The sequence below is a fragment of the Sturnira hondurensis genome, unplaced genomic scaffold (genome assembly GCF_014824575.4).
Source record: "Sturnira hondurensis isolate 20B ecotype Veracruz unplaced genomic scaffold, ASM1482457v3 Scaffold0017436, whole genome shotgun sequence".
Classification (NCBI taxonomy): domain Eukaryota; kingdom Metazoa; phylum Chordata; class Mammalia; order Chiroptera; family Phyllostomidae; genus Sturnira; species Sturnira hondurensis.
The window spans coordinates 16,716,764-16,735,352 of record NW_028090067.1 but is presented as its reverse complement, the minus strand read 5'-3'; the positions used below and the strand labels follow the sequence as shown (position 1 = coordinate 16,735,352).

At 54.6% G+C, this 18,589-nt stretch overlaps 2 protein-coding genes across 2 annotated transcripts; one reads left to right on the top strand and one right to left on the bottom strand.

Moving 5' to 3' along the window:
* Positions 1-812: 812 nt before the first annotated feature.
* Positions 813-11,613, bottom strand: POLR2F (RNA polymerase II, I and III subunit F). Its single transcript, XM_037068313.1, has 5 exons — positions 11,497-11,613; positions 9,687-9,756; positions 6,680-6,810; positions 1,449-1,520; positions 813-993 (listed from the first exon to the last, which is right to left on the bottom strand). The coding sequence occupies exons 1-5, from the start codon at positions 11,514-11,516 to the stop codon at positions 903-905; spliced, it is 384 nt and encodes a 127-aa protein (XP_036924208.1). The 5' UTR covers positions 11,517-11,613; the 3' UTR covers positions 813-902.
* Positions 11,614-11,686: 73 nt separating this feature from the next.
* On the top strand, positions 11,687-17,952 carry CUNH22orf23 (chromosome unknown C22orf23 homolog). The gene is made up of 7 exons (XM_037067943.1): positions 11,687-11,824; positions 12,070-12,182; positions 13,006-13,068; positions 15,701-15,883; positions 16,834-16,968; positions 17,143-17,243; positions 17,420-17,952. Exons 2-7 carry the CDS (start codon positions 12,080-12,082, stop codon positions 17,489-17,491), a joined length of 657 nt encoding a protein of 218 aa, XP_036923838.1. The 5' UTR covers positions 11,687-11,824; positions 12,070-12,079; the 3' UTR covers positions 17,492-17,952.
* Positions 17,953-18,589: the final 637 nt, after the last annotated feature.

The window sequence follows — 18,589 nt, the reverse complement described above, 5'->3', positions numbered from 1 at the left end:
CAACGTCATTGGTCTTAGTGCAGGTTGGGTAAGCAGGGTGAAGAGGGCAGGACCCATCGGAACCTAGGACAGAGGATGAGGAGCCCCACTTCTGATTTAAGGCCATGCCTCAGACCCAGGAGCCCAGCGGCCCTGCCCACTGTCACCCCAGCACCCACCCCAGTCGAGGCCTCAGAGGGTCACAGAGCCCACACAGAACGGAAAGGCCAGATTCCATCCAGGGGCTGGGAAGGAGAGGGTGTGGGTGGGGCAGACCAGGGGCCGGCCTTGGAGAACAGTGTGTGGGTAGTGGCCTGAGGAGTGGGGACAAGGCGGATCCGGGCAGGCAGGTGCGTGTGTCCCGCTGACTCGCCCAGCAGGGCTCCGATCAGGGAGGGTGGAGTCACCAAGCCCCCAGCTTCCTGCTGGGCCGCAGCTCCTGAAAGGGGATCCGAGCCCATGATAAGGGGCTCTAGGCAGGTCCTCAGGAAACAATGGGTGGCTTGATGAGACCTGCTCTGTGATACTCCTGAGAAGGGAGAAGCCCCTGCAGCCAGTCCCCACTGGAAAGGAAATTGGGGGTTTCCATGGAAACCAGCTCCCTGGGCACAAAGGCTGGTCTGTCTGCTGGGAAGGCAGCTGAGGTGTCTCCCTGCGGCAGCCTTTGCTCTGGTGAACAGGGAGATGGAGGGAGGGACCCTGGGTACCCACAGGGGGCAAGGGCCCTGGTGCCTCTTAAAGAGCTCACAGTCCTGGGGCCACTGGGATGGGTGCAGCCTGCAGACGGTGGGGCAGAAGCAGGTGGGCGTGGCAGACAGCTGGAGGCACGGGGGTGGGAAGGTCGACTAGTTTATTATTTACATGTACAACAAATGTGAAGGCAGAAGCCGGACACGAGGCTCAGCCGGGACGGTGGCTCCAGCTCAGTCGGTGATGATGAGCTCGTCCACGCCCCAGTCTTCGTAGCTCCCGTCGGGCAGGTAGCGCCGGATGATGATGGGGATCTTCCGGGCCCTGCGGCGGGGGGGAGGGCACGAGCGCGTGAGCGCTGAGACGCCCGCTCTACAGAAGGGGGGCAGACTGTGTGCAGGATGCACGGAAAGAGAAGTCCTAGGAGCATCCCGCAAGGGCTGAGCGTACTTTGTAGGAAAGGAATTACAATAAAAAAAGGAAGTCCCGCATCCCTGAGTGTGGGACAGTGGGTCTGAGAGAGCTCTGCCATCCGCGGCTGGGGGGACGAGGAGGAGGAGAGGAGGCAGATGGCAGGGGGACACCCACGTCTCACTGGCGCCCCCCCTTGGCCAGCCCTCCCACTTCCCTCCCGCTGGGCTGACTTCTAAACAAGCTGAGGGCCCCCAGGAGCGAGCACCGCTCCGCCAGCCAGTGAGGTGGGGGTCAGGTGGGCAACGGAGGACCCAGAGGGTGCCTTCCAGGGATCTGGAGCAGCGACGCGTGGTCTGGTGACTTACTTGAGCTCTTTCATGGCGATGAGCAAGGGGTCTGTCTCCCCCTCCAGCTCCACCATCACTGGGGCGCACATCCTGTGGGAACAGGGACGGCTGTTGGGGACGCTGCAGACACAGCCAGAGAGGCCCGGCAGGAAGTTGGGGGTGGGGCTGGGGCCCATTTCAGAAACAGGATGGGCACCCTGTCCTCACCTAGAAAGGCAGGCAGGTGGTGGGGGCAGTGGCTCGGGCACAGATGGCGAGGGTACGTGAGCGGGAGCCAGAGACCAGATTTAAATTTTGCCTCCGAAGACACGGACTCTCTCTCCAAATCTCAGTATCCTTGTTTGAAAACCAGGACAAAAAGCCCCACCCCACGGACACTGCGGCTAGGACACTGCTGGCTAACACCTGAGGCCTCACTGAGCACCATACCCACTCTCTTACGTGGTTCTCACACAGACTGTTTCTTCTGAGGTGAGTACTAGTGTTACTTCTGTTTTACTCATGAGGAAACAGAGGCACAGAGAGGTCAGTAACTTGCCCTAGGTCACACAGCCAGTAAGTGGCAGAGCCAAGATTCGAACCCTGCAGGCTCTGACCTACTGTGCTGTAACACCTCCCATTTATAAGCTGAGGATCCACACACCTAAAAAGGGCACTGGGAACGGGACAAGACTAAGCTTTAACCACAAGGCCACATGACATTCATCGCGCCAGCTCCCCTACCAGGGCCCTTCCCAGGCCTAGGCAGACTCACTCCAGCACGAAGACACCACTGTGTGCAAAGGTGCCCTCCGGAGGGCTTGACGCCGCCCACCCCAGCCCTGCCTCAGGGCCCAGCCTGTTTTCCTTTTCTATCTAGAAAAGGAGACTGGAGGCAATGTGCCCTTAGCAGTCGCCCACTTCCAGTCTCCTCCTGGCCTCAGGCTCGTCAGGTGCACACCCGCTTACTGCCCTTCCATGATGCCCCACGGCCAGTAAGCAGAACCCAGCCCGGCCCCCACTCCCCTCTCGAGCACCCCTCATGCCACTTGCCTGAGTTGACCCCGAGTTCCCACCACACCGGACTCCTGAGGCTTCCTGAACAGACACTGTGGTTACCTTTCCGTGTCCTCGTTTGAGCTCTTCCACTCCCTACAGGCCTGGGGCAGAAGCCAATGTCTCCGCCCTGGGGACCATCTGCTGGACCCTCAGTGTCTGGCTCACTCGCACATGCTCCCTCGGCCCCGCCTCCCTGTGCTCTGACTGCATGTTTGGAGTCATCCGAATTAGACCGTGACGAGCACTGGTGGCCCAGAATGTGCCCTAGCACAGTGCCTGACCCTTAGCAGAGGCTCTGAATGCAAACAGGTGGGGTGCCAGTCCCCAGCCCACCTCCTCTAGGAAGCCGCCCTTGATTCCAGCGCAGGTTTGCACTAAAGGGTCCCAAACCTGACGGTCAGAATTGCTAGGCACGTACACTAAAAACCCAAGACCCTGGGTCCTCTTTCCAGACCCCCTGAATAGAATGTCTAGTGAAGCAGCCTGAGAACCTGCGTCTATAAAGCTCCCCGGTCACCAGTGGGTCTGAGAGCCACCCGTTCGCGCCAAGTCACTACTTTTATCACTAAACACTTTGATTCACGAGGTCTGTCCAGAAGGTATCCCGCCACGCAATATGAAAAACAGAGACATTTACTGACGAAGACACAAGATATAAGAAACACTGTACAAAGGACAATGACCCCTCAGTCACCTTCAAAGCAGGCACTTTGGGACCTCACACAGTTCTCCCAGTCACCATCAGCTGCCTCATCGTCTTTTCCTGAATCTCACTGATAGTCTGAAATCTCTTCCTTTTCAAAGGTGATTTTGATTTTGGGAAAAGCCAGAAGTCACAGGGTGCCAAATCTGGGCTGTTGCGGGGCTGAGTCACCTGGGTGACTTGATGTTTTGCCAAAAAACTTGGCACAAGACGTGATGCACGAGTGCGCATGTTGTTGTGCTGAAGCTGCCAATCACCAGGCGCCCACAGCGGTGGCCTTCTGAACCATCCGAACAGCATCCCCAGAGGAGTGTTCAAGCTTAATGCAAACTTTGATGCAGCTTTGTTGGTCTGCTCGCTCCCTCATTTTGAATGTGACGGCCACACAGTGCACATGCTCACTCAATGGCTTCTACCACCCCCACTGACTAGTACAGTGAAGTCATCAGTGTTCACGTATGTGCATTCCAGTCCACTCTCCTGGGCTGCCAGGAACATCTATGTCCTGCAAAACATTCTCGTTATATTAACAGTGGCTGGATGTTTTTCAGGACAGGTCTCAGTATTACTCCCAAAAGCCTAAAAATTTCTCCAGGGCAGAGGGCAAGCACTTAACTTTCCCCACATCCTCTCTCCGTAAGCATTAAAAGTTTAAAGAGCCCTGGCTGGTGTAGCTCAGTGGATTGAGCGCGGGCCTGCGAACCAGACGGTTGCGGTTCGATTCCCAGTCAGGGCACATGCTTGGGTTGCAAGCCAGTTTCCGGCAGGGGTCAGTTCCCTGCAGGGGATGCACCAGAAGCAACCATACATTGATGTTTCCTTCCTCTCTCCTTCCCTTCCCCTCTAAAGATAAATAAATAAAATATTAAAAAAAAAAGTTTAAAGAATGTGGCAAAATGCCTTTCCTGGTCTGCACAGCCTTCTTTTTTCAAGACATGAATAATCAGGAGCATCCACTCATCCAGCCAGCCCTACTGTGTGTGCGCGAAGTGCCAAGTGTGAGAGTGCGCCCTTCAGTACTCTGCCTGCCCCAGGGCCTCCACCACAAACCACGTGACAGATCCTTCAGCGGCGACTGTGGCACACATCAGCCACCAGGTGGTGCTAGTGGAAGCAGCGAGACTCCATCCAAAAAGTACCCAAGACAAGTTTATTGGACACCCAGACGCAGGGTGCACAGCTAGTGCTAGGGATAAGTGAGGGATAGGACAGCCCTGGCTGCCCGCTGCCCACAGCGGGCAAGGAACTGCCAGATGGGTGCTACCCCTTCATCGGAAGGGGCACTGCAGACCCAACTAGGTGGGGCTACGCCTTGTCCACGAGAAAAGCAGGCTGCCGGGACTCGGTCGAGTTCTGAATGTCCGCCTCCACACTTTTAAGTGTTGCACAGTGCCCACCAATCTTCTAAACTCGTCACTCAAAGCACCAGTGACATCTTTTCCAGTCTTGTGCCCCAAGCCACGCGCCATTCACACCACAAGACACTCGCCTTCCTCCCTCGGACCTCTCCGCACGCTGTCTGTGGTCCTGGGGTCCCATTAGAACCACCTCCCTTTCCCTGGCCACCTGCACTCCACCCTCCTCATGGGCTTTCCCGTCACCCCTGCAATTACCCCCATCTCCCCTCTGCACCTCTCAAACGGCAGCGGCACCCAGCTGCTGCCGTGGGGCCAGAGCATTTGGGAAGCTCCCCTGGAGGCGGCAAGCACTGGAGGACAGGGGCTGCGTCTCACCATCTTCGTGCCCCCGACGGGAGCCAGCACAGCGCCTACTCAGTGGTGGGAGGCTATGCCTCACATTCAACTCGTTTGAAACAGATTTTAAGAACTACTCTTATCGCCCTGGCTGGTGTAGCTCAGTGGATTGAGCGTGGGCCTGCGAACCAGAGGATTGCGGTCGATTCCCAGTCAGGGCACATGCCTGGGTTGCAGGCCAGTTCCCAGCAGGGGACTCACGGGAGGCAACCATACATTGATGTTTCTCTCCCTCTCTCCTTCCCCTCTAAAGATAAATAAATAAATAAAATCTTAAAAAAAAAAAAAAAGAACTACTCTTTGCCGGCTCATTGTCAGCAGAGAGGAGCACCAGAGCACCAACACAGCACTCTGCAACAGTGAAAACGTCCTCTGTCTGCACTCCCATTACGGAAGCCCCAGCCACGCACGGGTAACCACTGAGCACGTGAAATGTGGCCAATGAGACCAAACAACTGAACTTTCACTTAATTTAGATGTAAATGGCCGCATGTAGCTAGTAGCTCCCAGAATCGATGGTGCAGGCCAGAGGACCCGGACCCCAGGGACACCAAAATTGTGGCTCGGAGAGCGGCTCTAATTTCTTCCAGACCAGCACAGACGGCCACCAGGCTGGCAAGAAGTTCCCTACTGCAGAATGAGCAGGGAACTGAGCTTTTCAACTGTGGAACTTTTCCCCCTGGGGAGGACACAGCAGTCCTCTCCACCCACAGGACTGACGATCGAGTCCAACGCCGACTGACAGCTGGGGAGGGGAGCGCACGGACCTGGCGCCAGCACCCCTGCAGCACCCTTGACTCCACACACTGGCCGCAGCTGCCTTTCAGTCCACTTCCCCCCACCCCCCACCCAAAGCGACCCGACTTCCACATAACCACCACTGCCCACACCAGCTTGTGAGAGCTCTGGGCAGGGCTCTTCCCCTCAGCCCCACGTGTCCCTCGGAGACCTCCTGTGACAGCGACAGGACCACACCTGCCCTCCCTCTGTCTCCTGCCTCACTCCTCCCCAGGATGAAGGAGTAAGTACCACACCTGACACGGGAACCTGGCAGAAAGCCGGCATCTGTGGCCTAGCTGTTCTGAGAGTCCCTGCTTTCTCAAAGCCACCCACCTGCAGACAGGGTGCTGTCACAAGGCTCACGACCTCGGAAGGCAGGCTTGCCCCTGCAGACACAGCCTCTGGATGCCAGCACACCGGAGCGTGCACTCACCTAAAGTCTGATGTCCGCCTACCCACTCGCTATCTCCTAGACCTTGCAATTCTTTAATTGGTTCCAAATGTGGAAGAGAAAGAGAGCCTGCCAATTCCAAATCCCCAGAAGTCCACCACTGTTCTGTTCGCACATCTCTGGCACGGCCTCTACGTGCAGGGGTCTCCCGTCCTCTGGGCTGGTCACAGTTGACCTCCGCTCAAGAACCACCAGCCCAATGGGGGCTGATACAGCCCCCCGAATGAACTGACCCACAATGGTCTAAATCCAGTTTTTTTCCTTCACTAGCCTGAGAGGCGATCATCGAGTTCTGTATTTTGTTGCTATTCGTCTGCTGCGCTGTTATTTGACTTCCTGTATGTTCAAGTCCTGTTTCCCCTGTTGGATCACAGACTCCCTGAGGGCAAAGGTCTAGCACACAGCCTGGCACACAGGGAAAGAGCCCCCCATTTAGCCTTTGAAAGCAGTGCTGGGCCACACTGGTCACCCACCAGCACGCTGTGGATGGGCGGGTGGAGGAGACAGGGAGAGGAACACTCACGCGATCTGGAGAGCGCGGGTGCCCAGCACGCGAGCTCGCTCGTACTTGGTCATGTAAGGCGTGGTGATTCGTTTCTGGTTGGCCTGCGGTCGCTCTCCGGAGGGGAGTATCTCCACGTTCTCCTGGCCCTCCTGGACACCAAGGCAGAAGGCAGGAAAAGATCAGGGTGCGTTATTGGGAAGGGGAGGGGCGAGGGCAGTGACCATAACCACCACCGCCGCCACTGCCTACTAAGTGCCAGCAACCTCGCAACCGCCCCACAGGCACCTGATTTAGCCCTCACATGACCATACGAGGCAGGGATTGAGGCGCCGCTTTAGAGGCCTGGGGAGTTAGCTGACTTGGCCGAAGTCTCAGACCCAATAAAAGAAAAGAATTGTGATCGGGACTCCAAGGCCAGCCGCCTCGTCCAGGAGAGACGCAGAGGCGGACAGGCGGGGTAGCCCAGGAACGCCGGCCCCGTGTGAAGAAGTCCTCGAGCACAGACGAGAAACCACCCTCAGCAGGAAACGAGAGCAAGCACCCCATCTTCAGACCAAACAACTGAGTCCAAGGGTCAAGGGGCTAAAGAATCAGAGTGAAGGCAGAAACATGCCAGACATTTTCATATATATACATAGTCATATATTTAACAATTACTTATTAAGCATCAGTTGCACGCCAGACATCAGAATAGCAGAGTCCCTGCTCCCAGAGAATCCACGGTTTGGGAGGAGACAAGAGCAAACACAACGGCAAGTGCTTTGAAGGTACAGACTGCGCAAGGAAGGTACCAAGGGGGAGAGGGGGTACCTAAGTCATGCAGGGCGCCAGGAAGACAGTCCAAAGATGAGACTTGAGCTAGTCTAGAAGAATGAGCAGGGGTTCCCAAGCCAAGGAGGAAGGGAAGGGCATTCCAGGCAGGTTGAACTGCATGCCCAAAGGAGAGAGGAGGGAGAGAATGTACTAGGTGTGAGAACTAATTGTGGAGCCTAAATAGAGCAAAGTGCACATATGGTTGTAGGCAGGAGCCCCCTCTGTTTCACTGTCCCACCTTTAATACTTGTACTCTTAAAATAAAAAAAAATTTAAGTCAAAAAATATTTTCTGAGCACTTACTACATGTCAGGTAGTATTCTAACTGCTCCAGACAGAACAGTAAGACACAAAATTCTCCCCCTGTAGAGCCTTTGTGACAATGAGAGAAACAATAAAATTAGTACGTAAACTGTGGTGCGGTAACAGAGAACAAGGACAGGAAGTGCCCGGGCAGCGGTGCAGGACGAGGGGGAGAAAGCTGCAATTTCAGAGGGGATGGTCACAGAAGGCCGCACTAGGTGACCCGGACAAAGACCTGAGGGAGGTGAGCAGCAGGGCACATGGGTGTCTTGGGGGAAAGCGTTCCTGGCAGAGGGAACGGCAGGAACAAACATCCCGGCAGGAATCTGCCTGGCATGACAGGGACGGCAAGAAGAGATGAGGTCACAGCGCTGAGCAAGCGGCTGGGTCATGGAGAACCTTGTACATCTTTACGGTGTTTTCTCTGAATGAGATGGGAAACCACGGGATGAAGACTCTGAGCAGGAGAGACTGATTTGACTCAACATTTACAGTGATCACTCTGGATACACTGTAGGGGCAAGGGCAGAAGCCAAGAGACCATTTTTAGGAAGGCAGGGGGTAATCGATCGTGTCCGCATGTAAGAGAGATGACTTTGGCAGCAGAAAGGCACTCAGAGAGCCCGAAGGCAGGAAAGCCAGGAACACAATTTCTGCAGCAGCCCCGGCGAAAAGCAATAAAGATTGAACCAGACTGAGCAAAAGGTATGTGGAAAGGGGGCAGGGCTAAACCACACGTTGGAGGCAGAAGCGACAGGACGGGAAGGGAAGAGCGGCAGAAGATGGAGAAGGTTTCTGACACAGCAGATGGGTGCCTGAGAGAGCCATGCGGAAAATTCAGAGAGGGGCTTCAGCTTCCTAGCCTAAAAACCAAGGCTCACTCTGCACAGGAGACACAAAGCACTTCTTCCACCATCAGCCACACAAGCCAGAAAGCCCTATTTTATTCATGAAGCGAGTAACCCATGCACGTAGTTACTCAAGCCAGAAACCTAGGAGTCGTCCTCGCCACCTCCCGCATTCGCCTCCCCGTGTTCAACCCACCAAAATACTCCTTGGTTTGTTTTCTCATCACTGACACAGGCAGTGCCCAAGTCCAAGCTGCAGGTCTCTCACCTGGGGGTCTATGAGAGTTCCCTCATTGGTCTTTTACTCGTTCCTCCCCAATTCACTTTTCACTATGAGACTAGAATGTTCTTTCTCAAACACAAACTAGGCCCCGGCTGGTGTGGCTCAGTGCACTGAGCGAGGGACTGTGAACTGAAAGGTTCTGGTTCAATTCCCAGTCAGGGAACGTGCCTGGGTTGTGGGCCAGGCCCCCAGGTGGGGGCATGCAAGAGGCAAGCAACCGATGTTTCTCTCACATGTTGGTGTTTCTCCCTCTCTTTCTCCCTCCCTTCCCCTCACTCTAAAAATAAATAAAAATATTTTTTAAAAATTAAAATAAAATGCAAACTGGATCGTGCCACTCCCAAGCTCAAAACTTGCGGCTTTCCACTGCATTTAGGCTATGGAACCTAGCCCAATCTGGGCCTGATCTGGGCCCTTACCTCCAGATTTTCCCAGGTCGCTCTCCCCCTTGAAGGATCCTACGCAGCCCCGCCCTGCAGAGCACCTTGCACATAACGAACATTCAACACATTTGCTGAATGAATGAGGGTGACGTTTCACCCACCAGTGAACCAACTGTCCCAGAAGCCATGGCTGTGATCCAAGTGGACAAAAGCCTGCAAGCCCACCCTGCAGGGCGTCTCCACTTCACACGACTGAATTCTGCTCAGTCTCGTGGGGCTGCTTATGGCAGGAGCTCTGACCACAGACATGAGGCGGACGCACTCGGGGAACGTCATCGACCAGGTCATCTGGCAGCCTGGGCTGCAGAGGGAGGAGCCCAAAGCTAAATACTGACCTCCTCAGCATTCTCCAAGTCGTCTAGTCCTTCGTCCTCCTCCACGTCATCGAAGTCATCGCCATCAAAACTGTGCAAGAAGAGGCCGGTCATTAGAGCATCACTTACTAGAAGCAAAGAGGGCAAGGGAATGTCTCATCGATACTCAGGATGTGCTCGTGAATGAACTTGTGCTTCATTCTACTCCTTCCAACAGACCCCCATCAGCCCCCTAGTGTGCTGGGACTCATTCACCGTCCCGTTCCTTTCCTCTCTCTACAGGACCACTGCCATTAGCATATAAGCGGGTATTACTGCCCAACTCTAAAAACAAAACTTCTCCATTCCACAGGGCCCAATTTCCATGCTCTGTGGAGCACAGGAAACTTGGAAAATTCATGGAAGAATTGTCCCACGTCAGTTTCTCACTGTTCTCTTCCCATTCTGCCATAATTTTGCTTCATCAGAAGCACTCCTTCTTTCAAGTCTGTTAACATTTTCCACAGCAGAGGGGGGCTAATATATGGTGACGGAAGATGGTTTGACTTGGGTTGGGCACACAGTGCAATACACAGATCACTGTGTCATAGAAATGGACACCTGAAACATATGATCCTAATAACCAATGTCACCCCAATAAATTTAATTTCAAGATAATTACATCTGCCCTGGTTAATAGCTGCCCTGGTTACATCATCAGATTGAGCACCAGCCGGCAAACCAAGCGGAAGCCAGTTCTAGGCTGTGGACCAGGTGCCCCGTTGGGGGGCAGGCGGGAGGGAGATGCTCAATGTCTCTCTTTCTCCCTCCCTTCCCCTCTCTCTAAAAATAAATAAATAAACCCTTAAAATAAACCCAATGGACTCTTCTTGTCCTCATTTAGCTTGACCTACCAGTTGGCAAACTAGACCACTCCCTCCCCTCCGCACACCCTCCTCACGTGAATACAAGGACACCTCCCTCCCCTGTCCTTTCTCCCTTGGCTGCTCCTCCCTCGGCTTTGCCAAGCACTCCTGTTGGGGTGCCCCAATACTCCGCCATCTCCTCACCAAAACTCCCCTGATGACCTCACCTGTTTCTTAGTTTTGACTGATATGCTGACTATGCCCCTATTTTTACCTTCAGAAGAGACCTCTCCTTGAGCCCTCATTTGAAAATCATTTTGGCCCTAGATTCAAAATAAATCCGGAATTCAAAACCCTTCTCCCTCCCTCTATGACTGTCTCCCTAGGGCAAGCCACTCCCTTCTCTCCCCAGATGATCACTATCCTTCCAGACCCATCTCCCCTCAAAGTCTCACTAGACCCTCTTCAGAGAACTACACAGTAAGTCCTCACTTAACACTGCAGACAGGTTCTGCGACTTGAAGAACAGAACATAATGAAACCCATTTCACCACAGACTAACTGATATAAACCGGAGTTAAGCTCCTACAGCATCTCACCAACGCTGGAACAAATTATTCGAGGACCTGCTGTACTACGTGCTTCTACTGCCTAACCTCACACGATACTCGGGCCTGTCCATCTCCTGGGAAGGGAGCACGTGGGACTATGCCTAACATACCTCAATATTCCCAAAACAAGACGCAGCGCCCGACTCAGGGTACGTTTGCTGGGAGACACCTTTTTCATTGTTCCTCTCTGTACCCTCCAGCTTGAGCTCCGCTGTGCCCATGCCCTGGCTCTGCTTTTTGGCCCCTCGCCCTTCCCTGCTTCCCTTCAGCAGCCCCAGTCCCTTAGATGCCTGGGTCCTCAGCCTCTTTCGACCCAGGCTCCTGCTTCACCCGCCTCTTCCGCGGATCTGCAAAGGCCACTTCGTCCGCACTCACTTGTCCTCATTGTCTGACATGACGCCTGCCCAGCAGCGACCGGGCTGCGCGCCCCAAAACCGCGCGGAGGTCCGCGAACAGCCTCCACCTAGTGCAACGACTTGCTTACTCTACGCCTGCGCCGTGACCCCGAGGCAATCACTTCCGGGGGCAGGCCAGAGTGGTAAATGTGCGCATGCACCAAGAAGCTAGCGCTTGTTACCATGGTAGCCAGAGCGTCTAGTTACCAGCTGCACCGCTATGCCGCGGCAGAATCCTAGTTACGGTCTACGGAGACCAGCTGCCGCTATCTGTGGGGCGACCCACCCAGCTGGGGTCTTACTTTAGGGTGAGGTTTCAATTTGGGCGTAACACTCCACGGGCACTGTCGTGCCCACGGCAGGCACCGGGTCAAGATGAGGTCCCGGTTCGTAAATCTGCCAGAGCATCTGCTCAGGGTGGAAGGGTCGGGCACTGTCGCAATAGTGACGGGCGGCGTCGCTCCCAGACTTTGGTGGTGTTGGAGGCCTGGTGTGGGGGTAGACGTTGGACCTGGGAGATGGGATGTGTCATTGCGTTTTTTTCCCTCCGCAGGGCCTTTCCCATGGCTTCCCCGGAGAGGGCGGAGGCAGTGACCAAGGGAACGGGGTTCTGGCGCTGTCCCAAACAGGCCACTTACACCCCTGAGACGTGCGAGCTCCTCAGAGGTCAGTGCGCTTACAGGAAAGGGGAAGCACGGTGGTAACAGTTACCCCCTGAAACTCAGGTCTCCCCCACGTGACCTGTGGCTTAGCCATTGCTGTTTTCATTTTACAGATGAGAAGCCTTGGGTTCAGGAAGTTTCGGGTCGTACAACTTGCGAGTGGCCAAAAAATCAAAGAACTAAGGATTTTAGAGTAGAAAACTCCTGTGCTTCCTTAGATCACACTTCGCATTCCCTCGCGGGAAGCCCAACTCCTCCCCACCCACCACCGTGGAACCAACTGTTATTTACCTTCACACTACCAAACATTACCTCGCTCTTCATCGCACAGAGCGTAACCTGTAATCAGCTATCTGGTGTGCTCCGTTGGGTCAGGAGTTACCCACCCTCCTAGCCTGTGAATTCCACCGGGGCAGGCAGGACTGTTCCTGATTGGGCTCCTGATCGTAGCTCCAATGTCTGACACACACTTAATGAATACTTGTTCTTTCATTCATTCACTCAATGAAAAAAAATTTTAAAGCCTGCTATGTGCTTTAGACCTTGTGCTAGGTGCTGAGGATACAGCATAAAAAAGAAGAAAATGGCAAGAATGTTTTTCTTTCATGGTGCTAATGTTTTAGTAGAAGGGTAACAAATAACAAATGAGTAAAATCCATAGAACTTAGATAGTGATGAGTGTTATAGACAAATAACGAAGCAGGGGAGGAAGAGAGCTCCGGTGCAGAATGGGGGTCAGAGGTGGAACGATTTTAAGTTGCAGTGGGGTGAGACAAAGGCTTCTGCCTGCAGCCCAGGCGGCCTCACTGGAGTGCTTTCTGTTGCAGTGATGATGAAGGAGTCCCAACTGACTGCATTCCAACAGCGCCACATCATGGACACCATGAAAAGTAAGAGTCGTCCACAGAGGCTTCCTGGGCAGTGATTCTGGGCCACGTTTTTAATGCTCCTCCATATTAAGGAGCAGAGGACGTCATTTTAAAACACCAAAACTGTATAGTGTAGCATTTTTTATCTGGCCCCTGGGGAGTTGACCTTGTGGGGCCTCTGTTATTTTCCTGCCACCCCCCCCCCCGCCTCTGGCGTGGGTGCTGGCATAACCACAAGCCTCCTGCCCAGCCAACCTTCCCAGGAAATCACAGAGTAGTCGAAACTTCCTGCCCAGCCAGAGTTGTCTCAGAACTGTCCCGTCTGCTATCTGTCCCTTCCTGTTACACACACACCGTATGAGCTCTCAGAGGAGAGGACAATGTGTGTGTCCTGTCGTTCTGTGCATGCATAGCTTAGCTGGCAGAGACAAGAATACGGGCAGAATTCCAGCTTGGGAAGCCTGTGCAAAGAAAGCTGTGCCCCAGCTCACCTCTGACCACTCATTGTATCATTTAAATAAGTGGAAGTGCATGGGCAGGACATTCTGAAAGCAACCTTACTTTCTGAGATTTCACTGAATCAGCATTTACTGGATCAGAACAGAGGCCTTTAAGAGAAAGAGTGCAAGAGCAAGCCTGCCCAGTTTTAGCAGAATCTACCGAAAGCTACTGCCTTCTCTGAAGAGAGGATGAGCTTACCAGGGGGCATGTGATCCGCCACAGAAGCAGAGGGAGGGGAGAGTCAGAGAGGCCCGTGTTGGCAGAGCCCCTTCAGCTCTGGCTGGTGGAGGGAGGCTCCATTAGGCCAGGTCAGGGGTCAGATGTCCTTCCTCACTGTGGACAAGGACAGCTCAGGCTGCCAGAATGTCATAACTCATCCAAACCACAGCCCAGTCTCCACACTCAGCAATGTGCTAACAAACCAGTGTCCCCTGAAGCTCCATTACCCAGATACTGTCCTAGAAACCCCTCTAGGAGTGAACGCCGGGAGACCACAGACTACGTCTGTCCTGTTCCCTGTGGTGGCCCCAGCGCCTGGGTGCTCAGTATTTAGTGAAGGACGAACTGCATTGGTGGCTGGGCCACCACCAAACACCGGGCGGTGTTGTTCCCCTTAGAGGTTTTTTTTTTAAATTGCCTCCAAGCATTTGCATGGAGTCTGCTTTCTTCTAGAATCTCCTCTTAACCAAACCCTACTGTTGTTTTGAGCTTTAGTTCAAATTCTGTCGCAAGCCATACATTTCTCTCCTTCACCTGAACTCCCGAGATCACGCAGGCCATGATCATTTGCTGGGAATGGGCCAGAGGAAGAGGCAGTGTTGGCACTGAGCGGGCAGCACCAGCGAGTGGAGGGAGCGGGAGGGACATTCTGGGAGGCTCGGTGTCTCTTTAGAAACGAAAGATGTGCAAAGCTGTGGCCCCCAGGTGGAGGATGTGTGAAGGGGAAGGTCAATGGGAATTACTGGCAGCCCCATCCTTCCAGGTCCTCGGGACAGATGCCTCAGTCATGATTCCTCATCTCCCAGACCCCTGTCTGCCCCCTCAGCTGGCCTGTTGCTTGACCTTCAATCCATACGGACGACTCCGACCGCCTCTACCCTTGGCCCTCATGCTATGATTTCAACAGCAGCCAAGGGGATCCCGTCATTCCTCTGTTCGAAACCCTCCGGCAGCTTCCACCCTCACACAAAGAGTGAGCCCATCTCTCCAGGGCCTACAAGGCCCTGTACTTCTCGTCTTCCATGCCCTCCAACCTCTACTCCCACTACACCCCCCTGCTCACTCCTTTCCCCGTACCCCAAACACTCCAGGCACATTCCCGCCTTGGGGCCTTTGCTCTGGCTGTCCCTTCGGCCTCAAACGCCCTTCCCTGAAGTATCTGCAATGCTGGCCCCCTCACCACTGTTGGGTCTTTTCTCAAACGTTACCCTCTTCACGAGGGCTCCCCTGGCTCACCCAATCTAAATTGTAGACCCTGCACTGATGTAGTCTGTGCTCAACCCCCTAACGTGCTGTATGCGGGTGTTTCCCCTCCCCCACAGCCTGGTCCAGGTGCACCAAGGCGCGACTTCATCTCCCTTACCACTGTCCCCGCTGTGTGCTGGGCCGAGGCAGTGGGGAGGGAATCTATTACCAGCCAAACCTCCCCTCCTCACCTGTGGACCAAGCGGGTTTTAGGAACCCACCTATAGAAACAGAAGCACCAGTAGGAGGCATTGGTGTACAGGAATGTTTACTATAGCACAATTTGAAGCAGTAAAAAAATAACAAAAACAGCCTGAATTTCTAAAACTAGGAGACTAGGTGCAGATAGAATGTAGCTATTGTGAGGACCAGCACACAGCTGTGGAAAACCAGCCACGTATAAATGGAGTGGTCGGAGAGGTGTTCGGGGGGGTTGTTAAGTGAGTAGAACACAGTACGGTGTGCTGTTTGAAAATCGAGCCTTACCTAAGTGCACGTACCTTGACTGTTTATATATGCACCAGAAAGAAAGGACCGGGACCACCAGATTGTTACCATTGCTCATTGTAGAGGGCGGTTGGAAGGGAAGACTCTGCTGTACTATTGGCCTGGTTGGAACAGGCAAGCATTTATAAAATGAAAAAAAAAAAAGCCGGTGGATTCCTCTACTCCAACCTCCCTTTCCCAGGAGGAGACACGCTGCCCCTCCACTGTAGCCCGACATCCAGCCAGAGGGTCCTGCCTCCCAAGCAGCCGGACTCAGCCATCTGCCTGCCTCCCATCCTTGTGGCCCGGTCCCACCTCCGGCCTGCCAGCCTGTGCCAGGCCAACGGGGCCTACAGCCGGGAGCAGTTCAAACCTCGAGCCACCCGTAAGTCAGAGGACCTTGACCAGAGCCCCTCTTCCGTGTCCCTTCATGAGGGGCTGGGGGTGCGGGAAGGCGACCAGCCCGCAGGCCAAGTGAGCACGTAGCTAGTCAAAGTCTCCTGCTGTTTATACCAGCGCTCTTGAGCCTTGGCACGTTAGCTCGGCACATTGCAGGGGAAGCCAGTCAGGCTGTCCTTTTTCAGAATTTTCCCAGAATGCGCCCTGGCTGGTGTGGCTCAGTGCATTGAGCACTGGCCTGCAAACCGAGGGGTCACAGTTGGGATCCCTCTTGGGGCACATGCCTGGGTTGCAGGCCAGGTCCCCAGTCAGGGGTGCACAAGAGGCAACCGCACAATTGATGTTTCTCTCCCTCTCTTTCTCCCTCTCTTCCCCTCTTTCTAAAAATAGATAAAATCTTTTAAAAAATAAAAATGGATGAAATCTTAAACAAAAAATTTTCCCAGAAGGCTCTTTAACAGTGAGCTAGATTCTATCAATTTCCAATGAATGGCCAACTGTCAGACCTCATGCCTGCTGCTCTCTTAAGCTAACACGGTGCCCCGAATCCAGAGCTTTCTGCACCCCAGCCTATGTCAGGGAGCCGTCGCCCACTTTCTCCTGGGTACTTGACCTAACTCTCAGCCCAGACCTTCCCACACCACACACAGCCTCTGCACGCAGACTGCTGCTCGGCCGTCACTGAGGCTCCTTAGCCTTGCTCTGTACCACAGCAGTGAGTGGCTGTTGACAAAGGTCTCTTCTGGGTGCTTTCACCCCCTTCCCCTTTCTGTCTTGACAAGCCAGGCCCCAGGAGCACCCTGGGTAGAAGGTGCCGGATAGCAGAAGCCCGCCCCATGTTGCCCAGCGCCTTGGAGCAAGCATGCGTGATTGGGAACACGGCCCGTGAAGGGGGTGCCCTTCCCGCCTGAACAAGGCCTTTTCTGGGCCTTACAGGAGATCTGGAGAAGGAGAAGCGAAGACTCCAAAACATCTTTGCCACAGGAAAGGACAAAGGGGAACGGAAAAGGAAGCCCCCTCCTATAAAGCAACAGAAGGCCCCAGCCCCGGAGCTGGACCGCTTTGAAGAATGTGAGCCCCTGATAGGCCAGTTACGCTGGAGAGGGGAGTGGGTGTGGGGATGGGAACCAGCTAGACAGAGCTGCCTCCTCTCCCGAGAGGCCACCCCTGCTCCCACCACCCCTCCCAGGAGCCTGGTGGCCCCCATTGCCCTGTACGATGATGAAGACCCTTCTCCCTGTCCAGTGGTCAAGGAAATTCAGGAGAGGAAAGAGTTCCTGGCTGACATGGAGGCCCTGGGACAGGGCAGGCAGTACCGGGGGATCATCCTTGCCGAAATCTCCCAGGTAGGAGAAGCAACAGGCCAGAGGGAGGGGATGAGGCCACCACAGTGTGGAGTATGCGATTCAAGTAGAAATGAAGGGCCAGCTGCGGCTGAGGTCTGGGGGGTCCAGCCCAGCCCCCATCTCTGTCGTCTCTTGGAGTTCCTCCCACACCCCGCTCTCCCTGGTGCCCTTTGCAGAAACTACGGGAGATGGAAGACATTGACCACCAGAGGAGTGAGGAACTCAGGGCAGCTCTCGTTCCTGCCTAATCTGTCTGCCGAGACCACGATGGAGCTGCCCAGCCTCAACGGGGGGAGCCCACACCTTTGCCAAGCAGGGCCATTCCCAGGCCTGCCCACCCAGCCTGGCCCTCAGCCACGTCAGATGGCCACACGCACTGGCCTGGCCTGGTGTTCTCCCAGCACAGGCGGCGCCCAGAACACAGGCCACGCCAGGGACTGTGCCCAGGGGCCCTGGGTCGCCTGCGCCCAAGACCCAGTCACATACACACAGGACTTGAGCCCCCCCCCGATCTTGGGCAAATGTCTAAGTGCATCCGAAGGGCCCTCTTCCCACCATCTCCACCCCACCCGTACGTCCCGTTTAGCTTTCCGAGCTCAGGAACGGACACCCCTTTCTCCCTCCCCATCTAGGACCTGCTTACTCGACTGAGCCATAGGCAAGTGTTTAACCACTATGGTTAATTGGCTGATAAAACATTTAATGCGGGTCTCTGCCCACGCTGCTCCGTTTTCAGAGGGATAAGGCTTATTTGTTCAAGGAGGGAGAATTCTTCAGGCATGTGTCTAGCTGTTTGCGTATCTCAAGTGGGAATGGGGACCAGCACTTCCTGGGTACCCATGGCCGGACACTGTGGTAGGTGCCGAGTCTCACTCAAAGGTCATTCTCCCAGCAACCCCTGCAGTGGCCCCTCAGCCCCCTGTGGAAACAGAGGCTCACCAAGGCAGATGAGCAGGGTCGTTTCACTAGCAAGCAGCCTGCTCGGCAATAAAAGTTAGCTTTATGTCTTCCCATTAAACCCACAGCCCATAGGAAGAAACAGGAAGCATGGAGGAGGATCCAGCCCGTGGGGTGTGAGCATGGGTGCCCTTCACCTCGGCACTGACTGCCTGGCTGGGAGGCCCAGCCTCAGAAGGGGCGTCTGCCCACAAGGTGGCCCTGGGCTTGGCACAGCACACACGGCAGTCCCCGGGTCTTTCGGCCACCACGAGCCCTATGTTCTCCAGTATTGTCATTTTCCCGTCTCGTTAAGTCAAAATATTTTGGAAATTTCAACCAATCCTCCCACCTGGAGGGATTCATGGAATCCTACAAGTCACGTGACCTGTTTTGGTTTGTAGGGTAAA